The sequence below is a fragment of the Salvelinus alpinus genome, chromosome 28, assembly GCF_045679555.1.
Source record: "Salvelinus alpinus chromosome 28, SLU_Salpinus.1, whole genome shotgun sequence".
NCBI classification, from domain to species: Eukaryota; Metazoa; Chordata; class Actinopteri; order Salmoniformes; family Salmonidae; genus Salvelinus; species Salvelinus alpinus.
The window spans coordinates 6526637-6540219 of record NC_092113.1 but is presented as its reverse complement, the minus strand read 5'-3'; the positions used below and the strand labels follow the sequence as shown (position 1 = coordinate 6540219).

At 47.2% G+C, this 13583-nt stretch overlaps 1 protein-coding gene across 2 annotated transcripts; it reads right to left on the bottom strand.

The window, feature by feature from the left end:
* LOC139557031 (microtubule-associated protein RP/EB family member 1-like) lies at window positions 1-6301 on the bottom strand. Of its 2 annotated transcripts, XM_071371337.1 has the most exons (7): window positions 5974-6201; window positions 5154-5277; window positions 4806-4951; window positions 1383-1575; window positions 945-1054; window positions 664-816; window positions 1-186 (listed from the first exon to the last, which is right to left on the bottom strand). In XM_071371337.1, the coding sequence occupies exons 2-7, from the start codon at window positions 5272-5274 to the stop codon at window positions 136-138; spliced, it is 774 nt and encodes a 257-aa protein (XP_071227438.1). In that variant the 5' UTR covers window positions 5275-5277; window positions 5974-6201; the 3' UTR covers window positions 1-135. The 2 variants fall into 2 exon arrangements, with proteins under 2 accessions (XP_071227438.1, XP_071227437.1); XM_071371336.1 differs by lacking the exon at window positions 5154-5277 and having other exon boundaries at window positions 5974-6301.
* Between the last annotated feature and the right edge of the window lie 7282 nt (window positions 6302-13583).

The window sequence follows — 13583 nt, the reverse complement described above, 5'->3', positions numbered from 1 at the left end:
ATTCAGAGACCAAGCAATAATAACATGATCTGGATGTTTAGGGTGTGGTACGCAGGGTGGGGATGGGAGCTGTTGTAGCTGATTGAAGGGGCTGGGGGGGGGGGTATTAAAAGTTGCATGATCCAGTCTTGAACATTAGAACTCCTCGTGGTCCTCTGACTCAGCGTCCGGTATGACGAAGCCCTCCTGAAAACACAGACATACGGATAAAGAGGAGGATATTATCTGCTTAGATATGTTACAGGACTCTGCATAGTCGAAATACTCACATTTTGATCTAAACCTGACATGTGTCAAATATATATATATTTTTTAAACACTTGCGCAGCGTTTGATTTGCCTGGTAGAGGCACAAATGGAATAGTGCCAAAAGTGTAAACCACACTAAATCAAGCGCACCAGTGTTTTGACATTTATTTGACTCAGATGAACGAGTTTTGAACAGACTGAACCAATCATGCGTGGCCTGATGGAGAGAAACAGCACAGTTTGTCCAAGCTGTACGAGCGTACTTTAGCATTCCGCTTGAGCTACATTACATGCCATTCCACGGATGGAATTTTAGAGGGCATCAGCAGTTGCTTGAACCAAAACACAGGCTTAAAATCTAAGAAAGCTGAAGTTGACTCGCGAGGCATTGCGTGTAATGTTTACTAAACTCACGTCTGTGGCGTAGAGTATATCTACAATCCTCTGCAGTGTGGGGTCGCCCTCGCCTTCCTTCTCTTGGCAGATGAGCTCAATGTTCCTCAGTTTGCCAAAATAGAAGTCCCGCTCCTTCTCCATGTCCTGGATGGTGGACTTCAGTATATTCACCTGGGAGGGAAGGGGCAAGATGTATATCTGAACTTTTGCTACAACTTCAGTCAAACCATATGTGAATACAGCAGTTGTTTTTTCTAATACATGTCAAGGCACATGAATGGAAGGATGGATGACAGTACCTCCTGGATGAGTTCGGCCCGCTCCTCGTCACCTCCGCCAGCCCCTGGTCTTCGTGCCGAGCTGGGCGCCATTTTGGGTGCTACCTTGGCAACTGCTGCCCGCTGGGGTGCTGAGGGGAAGAAGCAACTAATTAGAATGAGATGGGGAGAGGTTGTTATTGACAAGCTCAGTAGATTTCAATATGGAAGGTCATCTCTAGACTGCCCACAGCAGTCAGTTTCTCTCTTAGTGTTTCTATTCTCCCTCCAACCCAAAACAATTTGGTTTTCGTTGCTTTCGATTGACAATTTTAGTTCAAAAGGTCTCAAGATGTTGATTTTTGGGGCCTTTGTGCCCTGCCTGGAACATTACCTAGGGGAACCACTCCTAAAAAAGAATTGTAGTACAGTGAAAATAAAATAAATACAAATCATGGCACAGGCTGAGGCACCACTCACCAGCATTGAGGATCTTCTTGGGTTTGTTGAGAGCAGACACGGCAGGGCTGGGCATGGTGTCTTGGCCCTGGCGAGCCTCCACAGGGTCGTACTCCTTCCCATCGTAGTTGGCATCAAAGAACTTCTTGAACCACTGCACAAACTCAAAGTTGTCCTGGAACTTGCCTTTAATCAATTTGTCAACAGGGATGATCTTGAGAGGAACAAATCACCATGTTAGTGGATTCAACACCACAAAAATGGGTTAGATAAACACTAGTGGATGGCAACGCCAGACACAGTTGATTTAGCCTAAACATGCATTGCAGAGGTGACTACCGTTAAATGCTGAATGAATATGGATAGAACACAGACTAGGAGGATTGTCTGAGCCGTTGAATTGCGACTCCACCTTGTCCCTGTACTGGCAATCAAACAAGCAAAATGCCAGTTCAGGGACAAGGTGGAGTCGCAATTCAACGGCTCAGACACCAGACGTATGTGGCAGGGTCTACAGGAAATCACACACACTACAAAAAGAAATCCAGCCACATCACGGAGACCGACGCCACGCTTCCAGACAAACTAAACACCTTATTTGCCCGCTTTGAGGATAATACCGTGCTACCGTCGCAGCCCGCTAACAAGCACTGCACCCCCCCCTCTCCTTCGCCATGGCTGACATGAGTAAAACATTTAAACTTGTTAATCCTCGCAAGGTTGCTGGCCCAGACGGCATCCCTAGCCGCGTCCTGAGAGCATGTGCAGACCAGCTGGCTGGTGTGTTTACGGACATATTCAACCAATTCCTATCCTAGTCTGTTGTCCTGTACCCAAGAAGGCAAAGATAGCTGAACTAAATGACTACGCCCCGTAGCACTCACTTCTGTCATCATGAAGCGTGTCTAGAGACTAGTCAAGGTCATATCACCTCCACCTTACTGGCCACCCTAGACCCACTTCAATTTGCTTACCGCCTCAATAGGTCCACAGACGACGCAATCGCCATCACACGCCCCTATCCCATCTGGACAAAAGGAATAACTATGTAAGAATGCTGTTCATTGACTACAGCTCAGCATTCAACACCATAGTACCCTCCGTGCTCATCATCAAGCTGGAGGCCCTGGGTCTCAACCCCGCCCTGTGCAATTGGGTCCTGGACTTTGACAGGCAGCCACCAGGTGGTGAAGGTAAGAAACAACATCTCTACTTCGCTGACCCTCAACACTGGGGCCCCACAAGGGTGCGTGCTCAACCCCCTCCTGTACTCCCGGTTCACCCACGACTGCGTGGCCATGCACGCCTCCAACTCAATCATCAAGTTTGCAGACGACACAACAGTAGTGGGCCTTATCACCAACAACGACGAGACAGCCTATGTCTGGCACTCGGAGTGTGGTGTCAGGAAAACAATCTCTCACTCAACGTCAACAAAACAAAGGAGATGATCTTGGACTTCAGGAAACAGCAGAGGGAGCATCCCCCTATCCACATCAAAGGGACAGCAGTGGAGAAGGTGGAAAGTTTTAAGTTCCTGGGCGTACACATCACTGACAAACTGAAATGGTCCACACACAGACAGTGTGGTGAAGAAGGAGCAATAGGGTCTCTTCAACCACAGGAGGCTGAAGAAATTTGACTTGTCACCCAAAACCCTGACAAACTTTTACAGATGCACAATCGAGAGCATCCTGTCAGGCTGTATCACAACTTGGTACGGCAACTGCACCGCCCACAACCACAAGGCTCTCCAGAGGGTGGTGCGGTCTGCACAACGCATCACCGGGGGCAAACCACCTGCCCTCCATGACACCTACAGCACCCGATGTCACAGGAAGGCCAGAAAGATCATCAACCACCCGAGCCACTGCCGTTTCACACCGTTATCATCCAGAAGGCGAGGTCAGTACAGGTGCATCAAAGCTGGGAACGAGAGATTGAAAAACAGCTTCTATCTCAAGGTCATCAGACTGATAAACAGCAATCACTAACTCAGAGAGACTGCTGCCTAAATTGAGACCCAATCACTGGCCATTTTAATAAATGGATAGTCACTTTATACAATGCACTTTAAATAATGGCACTAATAATGTTTACATATCTTACATTACTCATATCATATGTATATACTGTGTTTTATACCATCTACTGCACCTTGCCTATGCAGCTCGGCCATCGCTCATCCATATACTTACATGTACATATTCTCATTCACCCCTTTAGATTTGTGTGTATTAGGTAGTTGTTGGGGGATTGTTAAATATTACTGCACTGTCGGAACAGAAGCGCAAGCATTTCACTACACTCACATTAACCTCTGCATGTGACAAATAAATTTTGATTTGAGGGACTTCGTCATGACACCTGAAGGGAGAAAATCCAGACTAAATTTTTTGCTCTCCATCTCACACACTCGACTGTGCAGTAGCAGAAGCCAACAAATACGCCATCCAACTACTGGATGAGAACTAATGACTAACTAACAGAGTGGAGTCTGTATAGGATGCCAACAGTCCCCTCGCTTCTGGCACAGGAAAGTAAATATCAGTGAGCCACAGTAGACAGAGGCCATGCTAGCTCAGCAGGAAACAATTAGCAAGCAGTGCCAGAGAAGTATAAAGCAGGGAACTGCACAGTTTAAATTCCAAAACGGAAGCAAACAGAAAAAAACGGGGCGGGACCTACCTGAATTTCTCCAATAGAAACTCGTTTGCATTTTCCGTTTGGAGTAAATGGTTTGTGCAAAACGTTTTTCAACAGAATCACCGTAATGATTACACACACACACTATGGGCAACTCAGATGTCTAAATCCAAATGAGAAGCCAAAGATTAGGATATTAGGTTTAGAGAACATCTAAGAGAGACAAGTAGGCCATGTCTTTTGATTGTATGAATTCCTGTACGCACTTGGTGGTGATATTGAATGGTTAATATATTGCAAGACAACACATGGTAAAGACAGGAAGCAAAATGATTAATAGATACATATGCTTCAAAAGCAACTGGTTCAACAGATGAAAAAACAAATATACGTGGCCCGGCAAATAGGTACAGCTCTGGATGTAGACTAGAGCAGTGGCATTCAAAGTCACGGTCACGGGGGAACTGCAGTGGGGTCGCCAAAATTATTCTTTTTGGGACAACAAATGTTTTGTTTTTTTTTGTATACATTTGTTTTTTTACTGAGGAAATTTGTTTATTTTCCTTTTGATATGAGATTAAAATGCAATGACTTGAAGGTTATTTGTTGGTGTAAAGATCAAAATGTATATATTTTATGGTTGAATTATTAGATTTCGGGTGTGGTTTTGGAGAAATTATTGGGGAAAAATTGGTTCCCCATAAATTCTGCTGGGAAAAGTCCCCAAAGAAAAAGTTTGAATACCACTGCTCTACAGCCTAGGCTATGCTGAGAGGGAAAATAGAATAGCCTACTTACTTTGTCAACACCCATTCTTTTGAAGCCAGCTTGCAAGATCTTGTAGTTGTGAATGAACTCGTGCTCTAGTTTTGCAGCAAATTTGACTTTCTTCAAAGGCACACAGCCGGGGAAAAGCATGTCCATGAACTGGCAGTAGGCCGCACCTTTAGAAGACAGACACACCAGGGGTCATCACAAATCCTATTGAACTATTCCTCTTTGATCACACAAAAGGAAATTAGGCTAAACCTTTAGGCTACATCAATTATAGGATTTACTTTCATTTACTCAAGTAGAAGCAATCTCTGCCGTACGATGTAATGCAAGAACAAATGCATTTTGTGCCATCCATACCCTGCCACTCACCTGAACATAACAGCTCTATCTTGGTAAGGTTGATCTGTAACGATTCATTAATCCATGCAAGCATGTCATGACGACTCAAATTGTCACTGCACACTGAGGTTGAGTAAACGTTCACAGCCATTGTCTGTTGAAGCACAATGGAGAGATTTGTTTTCAAGTTTATGTCACGTTAGAAAAAGAACAAAGTTACTAGCTAGTAATCATGTCAGAGGCACAACAGGTGGAGACCTAGCACTGGTTCACACAAAATGAGTGGACGAAAGCTGCAGCCAGTTTTGCCTAATAAAATCAGTACTACTAGCTAGAGATTGTACCGTCTCTGACCGGTCTTGCATGCCAGATACCGTTAGTTAGCTAGGTAGGGTGGGCCTGAAAAGGCTAACAACAGTAGTCAGCTAACACTAATCAGAGCCAGCGTTAGCTTACTAGCTAGTTATAACACCACCAGCAAGCCTGCTAGTATGAGCTAAATAGCTAGTAAGGTAGCTAACTTAGCTAAGTTACTACATAGCTTTTTGAACTAGCAAACGTCACTGTATCAAGTTAGCGGACGTTTGAATATTAGACATGTTAGCTAGTTATATTTCAATAGTTAACTAACTAGTGAGTAAACTAACGTTAGCTAGTTAGATAACTGTCAGCTGACTTATACTGGATGGCTAACTACCAACATTTCCCCTGCCCAACTCAGAAGGCTAGCGTGCTACAGCTAGACTCCCAACGACAGACGCATTCAAACCTCCCCGGCCTCTGCGCCCCCGCCTAGGCATTAACTGTACAGCTAGCTAGCTAAATGCAAAATGGCAAGCAAAATACTTACCTTGTTTTGGAATGGCTTTCAGAAATCTAGGTGTTGCTAATATATTAATTGAACGTAAACTGTTTCTCATATAAATACAGACGTCAATGTTTGCTACTCTTTTCTTCTCCTGGTAGCCAGTTCCGAGTTCAATATGCCGGCGACAGCGGGTTGATTCCTGACTGCGTGCGTAGAGATGGGGAGCAGCTTGGTCGGTGCTAACTGGAATCCTTGGGACGTCCCTACCACATCGAAGTTTGCAATTTAAAATGGTTAGGGACGTCCCAAGGATTCCAAATAGCACTGATCGGAGCAGCTTGGGCGAGGCTGTCATTGGGCTAGAACAGGGGTTCACAAACTCGGTGCACGTTTCCCCCCCCAGCACTACACAGCTACAACGCTGGGCTAGACTAACGCTTTCTGTATCAACCTTTATACATTATTATTACTACAGGCAACATAGTAATTTGAAACACTGGCATCCAGGACCTCTAAAACAGGCTGTGTCAGAGGAAGGCCCTAAAAATTCTCAAAGACTCCAGCCACCCATGTTATAGACTGTTCTCCCTCCTACCGATCTGCATGGCAAGCAGAAACCAATGCACCAGGTCTCGAACTAACAGGACACTGAACAGCTTCTAACCCCAAGCCATAAGACTGCTAAATAGTTAACCAAATAGCTACCTGGACTATCTGCATTGACCCCAGCCCTTTTGCACTAACTATTTTGACTCATATGCTGCTGCTACTGCTTATTATTTACCCAGTTACCTAGTCACTTTATCCTTACCTATATGTACATATCTACCTCATACCCCTATACATCAACTCAGCACTGGTACCCTGTGTATAGCCAAGTTATCATTACTCATTGTTTATTTATTCCTTGTGATATGATTTCTGATTTGCTGGTTAGGGCCTGTAAGTAAGTATTTCACTGTTAGCCTACACCTGTTGTTTATGAAGTATGTGACAAATATGATTTGAAACACTTTTACTTTACATAATTTCTTTACACTTTACAACTGTGGCACAGAGTTTGACTGTGGTCTAATTCTACTTTATGTTGGGAAAGGCATGCATGCTTCCCTCCAATCCTTGAACTGCTAATGTTGTATTAAATGTACTATCACAGTGACTTCATCCCTTTCAACCCTTTATTCACCTATTTGGTTGTAATGTAGTCACCAAAGGCTCCTTTGTGCTATGAAAGGGACATTTCATCTGAATGGCCTCTTTTCACGAGACATGACCCTACACACTCACAATGCAATGTATGCACGCATGCACAAAACGAGAGAGAGAGAGAAGAGCAAGAGAAACACACAAATTAGATAATTATCTACATGGACATTGGGACATTTCCAGTGAAGACATTCCATTTGGAGCTCATTATGATGAAAGAACAGTGGTTGTTCCCAGTGCTGCACGCCTCGCTGCTTTGAGGTAGGCCAGGCTCAAATGTGAATATTTGACCCAATGATCTTGTGAGCAAGTATAGTAGTTTAACTTGTAAAAATATAAATGCAACATGTAAAGTGTTGGTCCCATATTTCATGAGCTGAAATAAAAGATCCCAGAAATTATCCATACTCACAAAAAGCTTATTTCTCTCAAATTTTGGCATATCAAGAAGCTGTTTAAACAGCATGATCATTACACAGGTGCACCTTGTGCTGCGGACAATAAAAGGCAACTATAATGTGCAGTTTTGTCATACAACACAGTCACAGATGTCTCAAGTTTTGAGGGTGTGTGCAATTGGCATGCTGCCTGCAGTGCAATTGGCATGCTGCCTGCAGTGAGCGCCTCTACCATCTGAGGCAGGAGACGAGGAGCGCCCAGGAGTTCGCCCTGGAGTTTAGGACCCTGGCTGCCGGCGCGGGATGGAACATCAGGGCCCTGATCGACCATTATCGTTGCAGTCTGCGCGAGGACGTCCGGGAGCTGGCCTGCAGAGACACCACCCTCACATTTGACCAGCTGGTGGACCTGTCCATCCGGCTGGACAACCTGCTGGCTACTTGCGGAAGTTCAGATCGGGGTCTGTTGGTTCCATCCTCCCGCATCCCCTCTCCAATACCCATGGAGCTGGGAGGGGCGGTGCGCAGGGAGACCGGAGGGGGTTCCCGCTCGTGCACCATCTGTGGCCGCAGAGGTCACACTGCCGGTCGGTGCCGGGTTGGTTCCTCTGGGAATCGAGGCAGCAGGCAGGGCGCTCTAGCGTCACCCCAGGTGAGCTGGCACCATTCTCACCCAGAGCCCTCTGTTGTACATATGTTTGTGTCTGTTACGTTCCCTGAATTTCCCCCGCATTCCCAGCATAAGGCGATCATCGATTCAGGTGCGGCTGGGAATTTTATTGATAGTGCTTTAGCCTATAGTTTAGGGATCCCTATTGTTCCCGTGGATGTGCCCTTCCCCGTTCACGCCTTAGATAGTCGACCATTAGGGTCAGGGTTAATTAGGGAGGTCACCGCGCCGTTGGGCATGGTGACGCAGGGGGGTCATACGGAGAGAATTAGTCTCTTCCTTATTGACTCTCCTGCGTTTCCCGTGGTGCTGGGCCTACCCTGGTTAGCTTGTCATGACCCCACTGTTTCTTGGCCACAGAGTGCTCTCACGGGGTGGTCGCGAGAGTGCTCAGGTAGGTGTTTAGGGGTTTCCGTTGGTGCTACTAGGTGGAAAGTCCAGACCAGGTCTCCACCGTGCGCATTCCCCCTGAATATGCCGATTTGGCTCTCGCCTTCTCCAAAAAGAAGGCGACTCAATTACCACCCCATCGACGGGGCGATTGTGCGATAGATCTCCTGGTAGACGCTGCACTTCCCAGGAGTCAGTGTATCCCCTCTCACAGGCGGAGACGGAGGCTATGGAAACATATGTCTCCGAATCCCTGCGTCAGGGGTACATTCTGTCCTCCACTTCACCCGCCTCCTTCATAAAAAATAAACTCGAGGAGGGAGGTCTACGCCCGTGTATTGACTATCGGGGTCTGAATCAGATCACATTGAGGTATAGCTACCCGCTACCGCTCATAGCCACAGCGATAGAGTCAATGCACGGGGCGCGCTTCTTCACTAAACTAGATATCAGGAGCGCTTACAACCTGGTGCGTATCCGAGAAGGAGACGGCTTTCAGTACCACCTCTGTGCACTATGAGTACCTCGTCATGCCGTACGGGTTGATGACTGCGCCATCAGTCTTCCAAGCCTTTGTAGACGAGATTTTCAGGGACCTGCACAGGCAGGGTGTGGTGGTGTATATTGATGACATTTTGATATACTCCACTACACGCGCTGAGCATGTGTCCCTGGTGCGCAGAGTGCTTGTATGTTGTATGTTACAGGTTACAGGTTACAGCTTCCTCCCGATTACCGCATTCCCCCGATTACCACATTAACCCCTCATTCCATGTGTCTCTCCTCAGGCCGGTGGTGGCTGGCCCGCTCCAGGAGTCTGAGTTACGGGAGGTTCCTCCGCCCCCTCTGGACATCGAGGGGGCCCCGGCGTACTCCGTTCATTCCATACTGGATTCGAGACCTCGGGCGAGGGGCCTTCAGTACCTCGTGGACTGGGAGGGGTATGGTCCGGAGGAGAGATGCTGGGTTCCGGTGGAGGACGTGTTGGATCCTTCTATGCTGCGAGATTTCCACCGTCTCCATCCGGATCGCCCTGCGCCTCGCCCTCCGGGTCGTCCCCGAGGTCGGTGCCGACACGCTGCTGGAGCCGCGCGTCGGGGGGGGGGGGATACTGTCACGACTTCCTCCAATACTTCCGGCGCCGAAAAGAGATGGCCGCCTCGCTTCGTGTTCCTTGGAAAATATGCAGTATTTTGTTTTTTTATGTGTTATTTCTTACATCGGTACCCCAGGTAATCTTAGGTTTCATTACATACAGTCGGGAGGAACTACTGAATATACGATTAACGTCAACTCATCATCGTTCCTACCAGGAATATGACTTTCCCGAAACGGATCCAGTGTTTTGCCTTCCACCCAATACAATGGATCTGATCCCAGCCGGCGACCCTGTGCGACGCCGTAAAAGGGGCAAACGAGGCGGTCTCGTGGTCAGGCTTCGGAGACGGGCACATCGCGCTCCACTCCCTAGCATACTACTCGCCAATGTCCAGTCTCTTGACAATAAGGTTGATGAAATCCGAGCACGGGTAGCATTCCAGAGAGACATCAGGGATTGCAACGTGCTCTGCTTCACGGAAACATGGCTAACTCAAGAGACGCTAACGGAGTCGGTGCAGCCAGCTGGTTTCTTCATGCATCGCGCCGACAGAAACAAACATCTTTCTGGTAAGAAGAGGGGCGGGGGGGTATGCCTTATGATTAACGAGACGTGGTGTGATCATCATAACAACACACAGGAACTCAAGTCATTCTGTTCACCTGATCTAGAACTCCTCACAATCAAATGTCGACCGCATTATCTACCAAGGGAATTCTCTTCAATCATAATCACAGCCGTATATATTCCCCCCCAAGCAGACACATCGATGGCCCTGAACGAACTTTATCTGACTCTTTGTAAACTGGAAACCACACACCCTGAGGCTGCATTCATCGTAGCTGGGGATTTTAACAAGGCTAATCTAAAAACAAAACTCCCTAAATTCTATCAGCATATCGATTGTGCTACCAGGGCTGGAAAAACCCTAGATCATTGTTATACTAATTTCCGCGACGCATATAAGGCCCTCCCCCGCCCCCCTTTCGGAAAAGCTGACCACGACTCCATTTTGTTGATTCCAGCCTACAAACAGAAACTAAAACAACAAGCTCCCGCGCTCAGGTCTGTTCAACGCTGGTCCGACCAATCTGAATCCACGCTTCAAGACTGCTTCGATCACGCGGATTGGAATATGTTCCGCATTGCGTCCAACAACAATATTGACGAATATGCTGATTCGGTGAGCGAGTTCATTAGGAAGTGCATTGACGATGTCGTACCCACAGCAACGATTAAAACATTCCCAAACCAGAAACCGTGGATTGACGGCAGCATTCGCGTGAAACTGAAAGCGCGAACCACTGCTTTTAACCAGGGCAAGGTGACCGGAAGCATGACCGAATACAAACAGTGTAGCTATTCTCTCCGCAAGGCAATCAAACAGGCTAAGTCCCAGTACAGAGACAAAATCGAGTCGCAATTCAACAGCTCAGACACAAGAGGTATGTGGCAGGGTCTACAGTCAATCACGGATTACAAAAAGAAAACCAGCCCCGTCGCGGACCAGGATGTCTTGCTCCCAGACAGGCTAAACAACTTTTTTGCCCGCTTTGAGGACAATACAGTGCCACTGACACGGCCCCCTACCAAAACCTGCGGGCTCTCCTTCACTGCAGCCGAGGTGAGTAAAACATTTAAACGTGTTAACCCTCGCAAGGCTGCAGGCCCAGACGGCATTCCCAGCCGCGTCCTCAGAGCATGCGCAGACCAGCTGGCTGGTGTGTTTACGGACATATTCAATCAATCCTTATCCCAGTCTGCTGTTCCCACATGCTTCAAGAGGGCCACCATTGTTCCTGTTCCCAAGAAAGCTAAGGTAACTGAGCTAAACGACTACCGCCCCGTAGCACTCACTTCCGTCATCATGAAGTGCTTTGAGAGACTAGTCAAGGACCATATCACCTCCACCCTACCGGACACCCTAGACCCACTCCAATTTGCTTACCGACCCAATAGGTCCACAGACGACGCAATCGCAACCACACTGCACACTGCCCTAACCCATCTGGACAAGAGGAATACCCATGTGAGAATGCTGTTCATCGATTACAGCTCAGCATTTAACACCATAGTACCCTCCAAACTCGTCATCAAGCTCGAGACCCTGGGTCTCGACCCCGCCCTGTGCAACTGGGTCCTGGACTTCCTGACGGGCCGCCCCCAGGTGGTGAGGGTAGGTAACAACATCTCCACCCCGCTGATCCTCAACACTGGGGCCCCACAAGGGTGCGTTCTGAGCCCTCTCCTGTACTCCCTGTTCACCCACGACTGCGTGGCCATGCACGCCTCCAACTCAATCATCAAGTTTGCGGATGACACTACAGTGGTAGGCTTGATTACCAACAACGACGAGACGGCCTACAGGGAGGAGGTGAGGGCCCTCGGAGTGTGGTGTCAGGAAAATAACCTCACACTCAACGTCAACAAAACAAAGGAGATGATTGTGGACTTCAGGAAACAGCAGAGGGAGCACCCCCCTATCCACATCGACGGGTCAGTAGTGGAGAAGGTGGAAAGTTTTAAGTTCCTCGGTGTACACATCACGGACAAACTGAATTGGTCCACCCACACAGACAGCGTTGTGAAGAAGGCGCAGCAGCGCCTCTTCAACCTCAGGAGGCTGAAGAAATTTGGCTTGTCACCAAAAGCACTCACAAACTTCTACAGATGCACAATCGAGAGCATCCTGTCGGGCTGTATCACCGCCTGGTACGGCAACTGCTCCGCCCACAACCGTAAGGCTCTCCAGAGGGTAGTGAGGTCTGCAGAACGCACCACCGGGGGCAAACTACCTGCCCTCCAGGACACCTACACCACCCGATGTCACAGGAAGGCCATAAAGATCATCAAGGACAACAACCACCCAAGCCACTGCCTGTTCACCCCGCTATCATCCAGAAGGCGAGGTCAGTACAGGTGCATCAAAGCAGGGACCGAGAGACTGAAAAACAGCTTCTATCTCAAGGCCATCAGACTGTTAAACAGCCACCACTAACATTTAGCGGCCGCTGCCAACATACTGACTCAACTCCAGCCACTTTAAAAATGGGAATTGATGGAAATTATGTAAAAATGTACCACTAGCCACTTTAAACAATGCCACTTAATATAATGTTTACATACCCTACATTACCCATCTCATATGTATATACTGTACTCTATATCATCTACTGCATCTTGCCATCTTTATGTAATACATGTACCACTAGCCACTTTAAACTATGCCACTTTATGTTTACATACCCTACAGTACTCATCTCATATGTATATACCGTACTCTATACCAGCTACTGCATCTTGCCATGCCGTTCTGTACCACCACTCATTCATATATCTTTATGTACATATTCTTTATCCCTTTACACTTGTGTGTGTGTATAAGGTAGTAGTTGTGGAATTGTTAGGTTAGATTACTTGTTGGTTATTACTGCATTGTCGGAACTAGAAGCACAAGCATTTCGCTACACTCGCATTAACATCTGCTAACCATGTGTATGTGACTAATAAAATTTGATTTGATTTGATTTGATTTGAAGTCGGTCCCTCTCCTTATTCGGGCGGTGTTCGGCGGTCGACATCACCAACTTTCTAGCCATCACTGATCCATTTTTCATTTTCCATTGGTTTTGTCTTGTCTTCCTTCACACCTGGTTCCAATCCCATCAATTACATGTGTATTTAACCCTCGGTTTCCCCTCATGTCCTTGTCGGAGATTGTTTTATTGTATGTGATTGTGCTAGTATGTGGTGGTGTGCGACGGGTTTTGTACCCACTTTGTTATTTTTATATATTTTGGTTTTTGGAGTTTGGTCAGCACTTATTAAACGACTCCGTTTATACCAAGTTCGTTCTCCTGCGCCTGACTTCCCTGCCACCAACACGCAC

Coding starts and splice junctions, on each gene's coding strand:
- LOC139557031 (XM_071371336.1), bottom strand. CDS start 6,286: ATGACAGCCTCGCCCAAGCTGCTCCGATCAGTGCTATTTGGAATCCTT. Junction 1,055..1,382: donor CAAGAAGATCCTCAATGCTG/GTGAGTGGTGCC, acceptor TCTTCCCCTCAG/CACCCCAGCGGGCAGCAGTT. Junction 187..663: donor ATATACTCTACGCCACAGAC/GTGAGTTTAGTA, acceptor CTGTGTTTTCAG/GAGGGCTTCGTCATACCGGA.